Below are 12,082 nucleotides of genomic sequence, written 5' to 3' on the forward strand. Positions count from 1 at the left end.
ACATTGCAGCAATGGATGTGCGGGGGCTCTGGGCTTTCACAAAATGTCGGCAGAGCCCCCGCACCACCGAGCACCACTGATCCTGCCACAAAAAATCTGGATCCTATCATCGCTGGACCACCAAACACCCCCTGTGACTCCGCTCCACCAGCGCTGCTGATCCCCCCAGGGTAAGCTGAATTCAAGACTGTAAGACGGACCCCCATTTGGCACGTTAATTTTTTCCCAATTTTCCTTCTGAAAATTTGGGGTGCATCTTATGGTCCGGTCCGTCTTATAGTCCGAAAAATACAGTATCTCAATTTGCAGACATGGTGTTTCGGGCTATTGGCCCTCGTCAGTGCAAAGTATGAAAACTGATTTGGCTAGTTGAGAGGCTCTGGACTGAGGTCTAAAGGGTAAGGTTTCTCCTTGTGGAGAGTGACATACCAGCTCTGGCTTGTCAAGGTAAGGATACACAAAGACCAACACTGATATTACTGCCATATGGTGACCAATAATAGAAGATACCAGTCCTGCAGGACACACAAGGGGTTACAGTAAAGTTGTAAATCGTTACTTACAGCTGACGTTCTTTCTGATGGAGTCATTCACTTTTCCCATCTTTTCTATCTGGCTCAGACCAACATGACAACTTCTTCCAGCCATGATTCGAGCCTCTATAAACAGTATAATGGGCAAACAGCTCTCCTGTATACAGTATGACGGGCCCACAGTTCCCCTATGCACAATATAATGCCCCCACAGCTTCACTATACTTAGCGTGATGATTTCACAGCTCCTTTATACAAAATATAATGTCCCCACAACTTTTCTATACAAGCATGATGGGCCCACAGCTCCCCTATACACAGTATGGTGGGCCCACAGCTCCTCTATACACAATATAATGTCCCCCACAGATTCCCTATAAAAAAAAGTATGGTGGGTCTACAGCTCCACTATGCACAGTGTTATGTCCCCATTGCTCCACTATACACAGTATGTGGGCCAACAGCTCCTCTATACACAATATAATGCCCTCACAGCATCAAATACACAGTATTGTGGGCCCACAGGTCCCTTATATACAGTATTATGGGCCCACAGTACATATACATAGTTTGATATCCCTGCAGCTCTCCCAAAACACAATATAATGACCCCAGTAGCCCTGACACTGCATCATGGCCCCCACATTATCTCCTACACTGTATAATGGTCCTCATACTTCAGGAGAGTCCCTGCAGTAGTCCCTACATTGTATGAGGGCCACCCTACACTGTTTCAGGGTCACCAGTTGTTTGGGCAAAAAAGTATCCAAGACTATATTTCATGTAATAGGATTTACTAAATTTTGGTTACCTTTTGGGTATATTCCCAACTATTTACTATCTCCATAGATAGGCACTGTAAGCGGTTTATACCTTATGGCAATAAAAGGACAAGAAATAGGAAAAACCCAATGTGGCTAAACAAAGACGTAAGAGGGGCAATTAACAGTAAAAAGAAAGCAATTAAACTACTAAAGCAGGATGGCATTGTTGAAGCTCTAAAAAACTATAGGGACAAAAATATTTAATCTAAAACACTAATTAAAGCTGCCAAAAAGGAAACAGAGAAGCAAATTGCTAAGGAGTGTAAAACTAATCCCAAACTGTTCTTCAACTATCTCAATAGTAAGAGAATCAAAAGTGAAAGTGTAGGCCCCTTAAAAAATTGTGAGGAAAGAATGCCGAGGAATAAGCTAATATATTAAACACCTTCTTCTCCACGGTATTTACGGTGGAAAATGAAATGCTAGGTGAAATGCCGAGAGACAAAGAAAACCCTATTTTAAGGGTCACCAATCCAACCTAAGAAGAAGTGCAAAACCAGCTAAATAAGATTAAAATAGATAAATCTCCTGGTCTGGATGGCATACACCCATGAGTACTAAGAGAACTAAGTAATGTAATAGACAAGCCATTATTTCTTATATTTAGAAACTCTATAGCGATGGGGTCTGTTCCACAGGTCTGACGCATAGCAAATATGGTGCCAATATTCAAAAAGGGCTCTAAAAGTGAACCTGGAAATTATAGGTCAGTAAGTCTAACCTCTATTGTTGGTAAAATATTTGTAGGGTTTCTGAGGGATGTTATTCTGGATTATCTCAATGAGAATAACTGTTGAACTCCATATCAGCATGGGTTTATGAGGAATCGCTCCTGTCAAACCAATCTAGTCAGCTTTTATGAAGAGGTAAGTTTAAGGATGTGTGCCCACGTAAGCATTTTTTATCGGCAAAAACGCTTAAAAATTGCTTAAAAGAAGCATCCTATTCATTTTAATGCATTTTGCACTTTTTGTGCACATTAATGCGTTTTTTTCAGTGAAAAAAACGCATCGCGGTAAAAAACACACAATGCTCATTAATTTTGCAGAAAAGTCTGCGTTTTTAGCTATTTTCTATGAGACTGGGGACGCGCGTAAAAAACGCATAAAAACCGCGTGGAAAAAGCGCAAAAAACGCGCGTTTTCGTGGAAGGAGTCCGGTTTTCATGCAGAAATTTTCTGCATATGTGGGCACATAGCCTTAGACTGGACCATGGTGAGTCATTGGACGAGGTATATCTTGACTTTTCCAAAGCGTTTGATACCGTGCCACACAAGAGGTTGGTACACAAAATGAGAATGCTGGGTCTGGGGGAGAATGTGTGTAAATGGGTAAGTAACTGGCTTAGTGATAGAAAGCAGAGGGTGGTTATAAATGGTATATTCTCTAACTGGGTCGCTGTGATCAGTGGGGTACCGCAGGGGTCGGTGTTGGGACTTATTCTCTTCAACATATTTACTAACGATATGGTAGAAGGTTTACACAGTAAAATATTGATATTTGCAGATGATACAAAACTATGTAAAGCAGTCAATACAAGTGAAGATAGTATTCTGCTACAGATGGATCTGGATAAGTTGGAAACTTGGGCCGAAAGGTGGCAGATGCGGTTTAACAATGATAAATGTAAGGCTATACAACACATGGAAAAAAGGAATCAGTATCACCATTACACACTGAATGGGAAACCACTGGGTAAATCTGACATGGAGAAGGACTTGGGGATCCTAGTTAATGATAAACTTACCTGAAGCAGCCAGTGCCAGGCAGCGGCTGCCAAGGCAAACAGGATCAAGGGGTGCATTAAAAGAGGTCTGGAAACACATGATGAGAGCATTATACTGCCTCTGTACAAATCCCTGGTTAGACCGCACATGGAGTACTGTGTACAGTTCTGGGCACCGGTGGTCAGGAAGGGAGTGAGTACAAAGGAAAGCAACAAAACTAATAAAGGGGATGGGGGAACTACAATACCTGGAGAGATTAGCAAAAATAGGATTATTTAGTCTAGAGAAAAGACGACTGAGGGGCGATCTAATAACCATGTATAAGTATATAAGGGGACAATACAAATATCTCTCAGAGGATCTGTTTATACCAAGGAATGTGACGGTCACTTGGGGGCATTCTCTGCGTCTGGAGGAGAGAAGGTTTTTCCACCAACATAGAAGAGGATTCTTTACTGTTAGGGAAGTGAGAATCAGAAATTCATTGCCGGTGGAGGTGGTGATGGCAAACTCAGTCGAAAGGTTCAAGAGATGCCTGGATGTCGTCCTGGAGCATAAAAATATTGTATCTTACAGTGATTAGGTTCTTTAGAAGGACGTAGATCTGGGGATTTATTCTGACGGAATATAGGTTGAACAGAATGGAGAAATGTCTTTTTTCGGCCTTGCTAACTATGTTTCTATGTTCCAAGGTTGACAAAAAAATAGCAATTACACATGTGGTCAAAATTGTTGGTACCCCTCGTGTAATGACAGAAAAAACCCACAATGGTGACAGAAATAACTTGAATCAGACAAAAGTAATAATAAATAAAAAATCTAGACGTTGCTTTTCAACCATGCTTCCACAGAATTTAAAAAAAAATAAAACTCATGAAATAGGCCTGGACAGAAATGATGGTACCCCTGAATATAATGTGACAAAAGGGACATGTTAAATCAATGTTTCTCCACTAATTAGCATCACATGAAATATTTCCAATATATCTTCTGAAAGGATTGTTGGTCAAGTTCCCAGGAAATGCACCAATACTTGGGCATATCGTCTGGTTTACTCCACTGGTTCAACTGTTGACAAGTGCTCATAATTGGCCTTCAGCACGCGACTGTTGGCTAGAAAAAGTTTCTTTAGACCCAGCTTACTGCATGAAGTGGGTCATAAAATATTGTCTCTGTGTCATTTGAAAAGTATGAGGTTATTGGTCTCACCTCGTGCCATGTCTCGTCCTTCTTTCCTCTCTTAGATCTGTATTCAATTTTCCCCTATAATCTTTTGCTTACCAATTTCTTTTTAACTGCAGGCTTGAGTGGAGATTTCCCCTTGACTTTTTATCTTCGTGAGCCTGCCACCTCTTTAATTACACCATTGTAGCGAAATATGTATAGGTATGGATGTATGACTGGCAGTAATAACCATCTGTTCTAGGCTGCAGGTCTCATAGGGGTCACAGCATACTGTATGTTATCCTGAGAAGGCAGTCTCCTGTCTCCAATCTCGCCAGGGGACTTTACTGAGAACCACAAAATGGAAACATTTTACACATTCTCGTGTCTTTGATGGAGAGACGCCAATTGCAGCATGACACTATCTATCTATGAGAAAGGTTATGCAAAGAGTTTCAGAGAAAACTAATGTATTCATTGGTAAAAAAAGCCATGGTCCAGTCACAAACCAGCAATTGGAATATTAACATGAGAGGCTGGTCTAGCAATCTGATCTCTGGAGTAAGTCTATAAATTAGGCCTACACACAAAGAAAGATGTTCAAATGTGGGGGCAGCCTGGAAAGCTGATGTGAGCTATTCCATATTTCTCCCTTCCTCGGGGACAGAATGCCAGACTGCTAAGTTCGATATTTCTGTAAGTTTTCTCCCTTTTATTTTATCACTGTTTTTGCATATTTGTATGTCACTTTTTATTTCCATTTTTTTTTATCTTTTATTGTAAGCACTGTACCTTTTATATTGAAGCTTAAAACTTTAATAAGTCTGAACCTTGCATGCTCTAAAGAATAGTAGTAGTAGTACTTCCGGGACTCATCGCCCATGTGTTCAGTGAGTTGTGACAGCGTGTATGAGCTGGGTGTGTGGTCTGTGTCTGGGTGTGATTTATGCTCCCATTGCAGCATAGAACAGAGGTTGAATGCTGGACTGAGTGAGAGGAGATAGATTAACCCTTGCAGGCGCAACCCCAAGTCACGCGCTGAGAAGCGGGTACATGACAACCATGTTTAAAGGAGTTGGGTAATTATAGACATTTTGGCAGATATCATTAGTACATGATATCAATGTCCATTTGGCAGTGGCAATGCCGTGACCTCAACGTATTGTCGGAATGAAGGTGCAGTGCCGGTTCCACTTGACTTTTTCTGTCCAACTGTATGGGCTGCCACTGACTATGATTGGCCAACATTGAAGCTCAGCTAGGATGAAAGGAAGTAAAGTGGCACTTTGTAATATGCAGGTATGAATCAGTCAGGATCCATCCAATTAGACATTGGATGGCCTATCTTAATTCTTTCATAATGTGCCACAAAATAATGGCATGAGACAAAACCATAGCCATGTAACACAAATTCAGTAAGGAATGATACGAGCCTTTTGGACATGTAAGGCTGGTTTCACACTAGCGTTTTTTTGCGCTGTGTTTTTGCGCATACATGCGCATGCGTCCTTTTCCCCTGTCTTTAACATGGGGGCGCATGGTCTAGCATTTGCACGCGTTCGTACGCGTTTACGTGCGCATGCGGTTTTTTGTAGTGTGCGCCCAAGCACGCCGGACGCTACCTGTTGCATTTTTGGTCCATCTGACCTGTCTAAAAAAAACGCATGCGCACGGAATGCTCAAAAAAACACATTACAGTCTATGGGAATGCAGATGTGTGCATGGATAGGTGCACGTCTGCGTTTTAAGAGTAAAAATGGCTAAAAAATGGTTAAAACACATGCGCAAAAAAGCAGCAAACGCATACAAAACGCATGATGCGTTTTTTGTATGCGTTTGCACTGCGCAAAAACGCATCGCAAAAAACGCTAGTGTGAAACTAGCCTAAGAGTGGAATGTTTGCTCTGTATGTTGATGTGCACTTTGCTCTCTTCTTCCTCCTTCTTCATGGTTTCTAGAAGTCGACTTCAGAATTCAGAGACACAATTTCCACATCTCTGGTGAGCAATATAGAAAAGAGAAGTTCCCAGACAAATTCTAATAGTGCTTTTCGGAATCGTCAGTGCAATCTCCCTTCCAAGCCAGGACTAGTGTCTGCAAGTGAACCTTGGACGCCTACTGCTGACCCATTGCTGGAGGGCACAGTATGGTGACAGCGGCACTGACCCTGCTGATCTTAATTAGTGTCAGAAATGGTGAGTTACTGAACAATTTTGTTTATTTTCTTTTTATCACTTTTTTTTTTTTATTTTACTTGCTTGGAAAAAGACTGGCGACCCCATTAACAATCGACTTCAAGCAGGAGTTTGAGCTGAGGCTAAGGCTGCATTCACACATCCATGGGAATTTTACCATCTGTGAAAAATGGACCTTTTTTTTCTCAAGGGTCATCCTTGTTGCATCAATATTTTCTTGCTCTATTTAACAAAGTAGAGAAGGTAAACTTTCTGAACTTTTATTTATCCATTGACTCTTAACAATGGATCAGTGAAAAATGGATGAAACCCGGATGGATCTCTTAACTTCAAAATATGTCTCCCGTTTTACATCCATGTCCAACAGATCTCTGTAGACATTAATGGCTGAGACTGATCCGCAAAACGGAAGAGAATAGGTTATGATCTGAGTCTCACAGATGGGACGCAAGGACCCTTTTTTTCCATATAATGGATGATTGTAAGTGAGTGTCAGACAGCCGAATAAATCGTGCTACAATTGGACTGCAATGCTCGGACTGGCCATGTTTCTCCCGACCTAAGCCTGACAGTTGTCTAGAAATATATGAATCTGTCACACTAGTGTTGGGACACCTCCAGCCAGTGTGAGTATTGTGGTCCAATCTCAGCATGATTTATTCGGTCGCCCATAGGAGCAGTTAAACTCTATGGGTCCATGTGTTGTCCGAGAAAAAAAAGGACCTCACATGGATATGTGGATGTAAGGAGCAACCAATATATTTTCTCCAAAAGCCGATATGAAAAAGGAAGGTTTCCCAATTTTAAGCGTCGTTTGACCCCAGTGTATATCCTTAGTCCTACATAATGGATCACTAAAAGAAATATAATGGAACAAGGAAAAAATAAGGAAGTTACAAAATTGGGTCACTGTACAGAAACTGTTTGATGTACTGGTCGCCAGTCCAACTCAAAAGCAATTTGGGATTTAATGCAATATTAACATTGGATTTAAGAACAATTATGAAGAAGAGAGATATGAAAAGAGGAATAATGAGGTGTTGCATGTGAGAACATTTCACAAAGTACCTAACATGGAAATCTGTATTATATAAAAGACTATTGGATGACAACAGTATCAATAGCGACTATGTTGTGATCACACATAGGTCATATTATTTTTAAAAAAAATTAAGATTTTATTTGTGCGTCAACCCTTAAGAATTGGCCATAGCACCACATGATGGGCTCCAAATCAGCTTCTTAAGGAGTTGACTCTGGTTGGACCTTTGGGCAAAAACACTGGAACACTGATAGGTCAGCCCAACTGTAGATACCAGTTGATAGGTACATGGCGGTAGATTCATGGTCTATAACAGTGTTTGCTTGGTGGAAGAGTTCCTGAGGTCCACCCGTCGTCTATGCAGAACAAGTACACATCCATTATTAGTTTGATAGATATTAACAATCTTTATTGTTATCGCTATACAGGATATATACAGATATCAATAGGGTTGAAAAGGTTATTTTTGACTCAACCCATAAAAATATTCTAGATGTTTGATTTTTTTTCCCGATATGTTCTAATAGAGCATATGGGTGTAATAGAGTGAGGTCCTAAGTAAATTCGGCACTTACACCACAAAGCAGAGCGGATTAATAGCCAACATGTAGTCTTCATTTCTCCTGCTACATTTCTGAAGCTGGTCTTCACTTGGGCTTTAAAATAAAAAATTAAATAAATAAAAAACAGCTCATTATGAAAAGACAACCCCTATAAAGGGATTAGCTGAGCTTTTCTGCTCCTTCATTTTAGTAATTGTGGTGGATTTCCCCATTTGTTCCCCCGTTGAACAAAACTTCTGATATCTTTATTTCAAAAATTTTACAGTGCAGTAAGATGAGTCAGCATGGAAATGTGTATTAATATTATTCAGTCCGAAAATAAATTCCAGGTTATAATACCCATTACATCAGATTAAATACATTTTCAGAACTAATCTGATAACAGTTTGAAAACTAAAAGGGGAAAATTTCATTGACATTTGCTCAAAAACATCGGCTACAACACGTTTCGGCATCACGCCTGCCTGATGTATGACATTGAAATGCGTTGCACGTTTTAGATGCGTTTTGCCCCTTTTCCTTGGATAACATTCAATGTTTATTTAATTATTTATTTTTAAGTAATATTTTAATAAAGCATCCATTAATATTATATTCCGCAAGACCCTCCTCATATTCCTGTCAAGACATCTTCAACCAGTCACGCCCAAGTGTTTTCTCTCATCTTTCCTCGGCAATTACTATGGTGGCTTCTACTACTAATAATAAAAAAAATTATAACGTCATTGCAGAATTTCAGATTAATACTATTATATTTACATGGGAACCTGTCATCAGTGCCAGTGTCAGTCCTCCTGACAGGGGTCCATACTTTTTAAAATGATTTGAGAACAGAGATAAGGGGCTACCATCCAGAAAATTCCAGCCTGAATGATCTCTATACACAAATAGGTGGAAACTAGTGATGAGCGAGTGTGCTCATTACTCGAGATTTCCGAGCATGCTCGGGTGATCTCTGAGTATCTTGGGCGTGCTCGTATATTATGTTTTTGTCTCCGCAGCTGCATGATTTGCGGCTGTTAGACAACCTTAGCACATGCAGGGATTGCCTGTTTGTTAGGGAATCCCCACATATATTCAGGCTGTCTAGCAGCCACAAATCATGCAGCCGCGGAGACACAAACATAATCTATGAGCACGCCCAAGATGCTCGGAGAACACCTGAGCATGCTCGGAAATCTCAGTAACGAGCACACTCGCTCATCACTAGTGGAGACCTGTCAATCAAGTCAAACTTGACAAGTTAATGAAAAATAGTAGAACACTACTATTAGATTAAAATGTAAATGGAACTGGTATTTTGGCAGTGAGTTGGCTTTATTTGAGCTCTGCAGTGATGGACATATCATTGGTGCAACCTGTGCAGCCACACAAGGGCCCAAAAGCTAAGGTGGCCCACTTTTACCTTTAAAGAAGGTGCAATTGTTCATTTTTAGAAGCTCTTGGGCTGCAAAGGGCCCATATATTGTTCTTGCACAGGGGCCCTTTTCTGTCTGTGTCTGGCAGTGGAGCTCTGTATAGATATTTAGTGGAATTACAATTTATGTACTGTACGGTACTATTTTTGTTATGTGTAGCATTGACTCTCTCTTGATCTAATTATAAAGGTGCTGTATAGGTCTATTATTTAGATAATATATGGCACTGGTTTGGAGCACACCATAAAAATAGGACACCAATGGATCATTCACCACTAAAAATATGACACCAATGGATCAACACTTAAAGCATTATTCAACACACTAGTGGACAGAGACATATAATACAAAATCCCAGTAACTGAAAACATCATATCAGACAATGGTCATAGGTAATACCCAAACCACCAAATAGCACTAGCCATGGATAACTCCCACCAAACTGGTAAACATGCAAGAAAAATGGAGTGCAAATCCACTGATAAAATCAGATCAACATTTTTATTCGTAGTAATAGCACAATGATTTTAACAAACAGAATTAGACAAAAGTATTATGGCAAAATAATGACATGAGACATTGGTGCAACACAAATGCAGCACCAATAGTGTGACAGCAGATTTCAGATATACTCTTGAATATATATACAATGCCAGTACAAAAATAAGGTGCAAACAAAGGGCCCCAGAGATCAGATCAGCAAAGACATAGTAAGTCCCCAAGTGAGGTGTGAATATACAATCTGTCCCTCACTGACATGTCACCAGGTCATAACCCCATATGAGTCTACGCCCTTAACTGCCAAAGGTGTCGCACACTGCCCCCTGACGCACGTTTAGCGTGAACTTATTCCAGGGGCTGTTGAGTATATCTGAACCCTGCTGTCACACTATTGGTGCTGTATTTGTGTTGCACCGATGTCTCTTGTCATTATTCTGCCATAATACGTTTGTCTAATTCTGTTTGTTAGAATCTTTGTGATATTACTATGAATAAAAATAGTGGACAGAGACAGTAGAGGGCCCCTGGGCAAGAAAAATATATGGGCTCTTTGGAGCCCAAAACTGCACCCTAATGCATAAATACACAAAGTTTGGAGGTGGAAGTGGAGCCCTTTACCTGTTGGGCACCTGTGCGGCCACACAGGTTCCATCAATGATATGTCCACCCCTAATCCAACATAGGGTGAGCTGTGCTTCAAAATCAAATACTGATGGCCAGTTGTTTTGCCTTTATACATATTTAACAGGTCCTGTTGACACCAGTGTAACCTACCAATAATTAACTAAGGTTGTTAACCATTGTGAAGCAGGCCATTTTTTGGCCCACCGGTCCTTTGGGTAATGGTAGGGTAGAAATGTCTCAACCTAGCCTGACAAAATAGAGGTAAGCCTCATTTATTTCTTCATTCCTTTCTGTTTTGAGAAGTATGAAGGAAATATTCACTATTTTTGAGAAATGTCCCTGTAGACAGTAATTAGACTGTAACACCTTGCGTTGACTGGCTTCTGTTGGATGGCTTGCTTGGAGTTAAGAGGTATCTCATGCAACTTTTGGACACATTGGAAAGATAGGAAAAATCATTGGGGGACACATACAAAAGACGTCTTCTGTGTCAGAGCAGTATATGGGGTCTTTGCAGTCCAGTTGTTCATCACAATGCACAATTCCAAGTGCTCTGGAGTTGGTAGTGGCCGGTTTACCTCTTGGGCCCAGGTTACACCAATAATATATCCTCTAATTATATAAATCTTGTCTATCATTTGGAAGAATCAGAACAGAGTTTTTGACAGTCACACAATTTTTAGAAATGCCTTGAAACTACACAGATGTCAGGAACATTGCAAAATCAATCAAGAGAAGGTGTAGACATGTGATGTTTCTTAAGACTTACTAAAATCAATTACAAAATCAAAACACCACACAGACTTTGGTCACATGGGGTTAAATGTATCTTTTATATTATTTTAATACCATTTTATCAGTTACTGAACTGTGATGGGAGAAATAATGTATATTGGTAATGCAACGTTACAGGCGATATTATCTAAAAGCAGCAAGATCATTGTAAATTGTAATCCAATATTAACAGGGTCTCTAAACAATATGACCACTGAACGTTAGTATATAAGACAGTACTAGTATCCTATAAGGCAGTGCCATTAATGAAATAAAGCATAATAGTGGCATTTCTTTGGAGGGCCGCAGGATGTTGAGCTGTGAGCACAAACCCCATCTGTGGACGTCAGGCCCTCAGACCATCCTCAAGGAGTCGGTTTCTAACCATTTATGCAGACACATGCACATTTGTGGTCTACTGGAGGTCATTTTGCAGGGCTCTGCCAGTGCTCCTCCTGTTCCTCCTTGGACAAAGGCTGAGGTAGCAGTCCTGCTGCTTGGTTGTTGCCATCATATGGCATCCTCAATGTCTCCTGGTGTACTGGCCTGTCTCCTGGTAGTGCCTCCAGCCTCTGGACACTACGCTGACAGACACAGCAACCTTTTTGCCAGAGCTCACATTGATGTGCCATCCTGGATGAGCTGCACTACCTGAGCCACTTGTGTGGGTGGTAGAGTCCGTCTCATGCTAGCACGAGTGTGAAAGCACAACCAACA

General features: G+C 40.7%; 1 protein-coding gene across 1 annotated transcript in view; it reads left to right on the top strand.

The window, feature by feature from the left end:
* The first annotated feature begins 6,245 nt into the window (after positions 1-6,245).
* CSF1R (colony stimulating factor 1 receptor) overlaps positions 6,246-12,082 on the top strand; it is a 77,540-nt gene continuing 71,703 nt past the window's right edge. Inside the window, exon 1 of the mRNA XM_073567995.1 lies at positions 6,246-6,443. Coding sequence (XP_073424096.1) covers positions 6,395-6,443 — 49 coding nt within the window. The 5' untranslated portion in view covers positions 6,246-6,394. The remainder of the gene's footprint in view (positions 6,444-12,082) is intronic.

This window comes from Dendrobates tinctorius, unplaced genomic scaffold (assembly GCF_039654945.1).
Source record: "Dendrobates tinctorius isolate UK_male_01 unplaced genomic scaffold, ASM3965494v1 ptg000020l, whole genome shotgun sequence".
Lineage (NCBI taxonomy): Eukaryota > Metazoa > Chordata > Amphibia > Anura > Dendrobatidae > Dendrobates > Dendrobates tinctorius.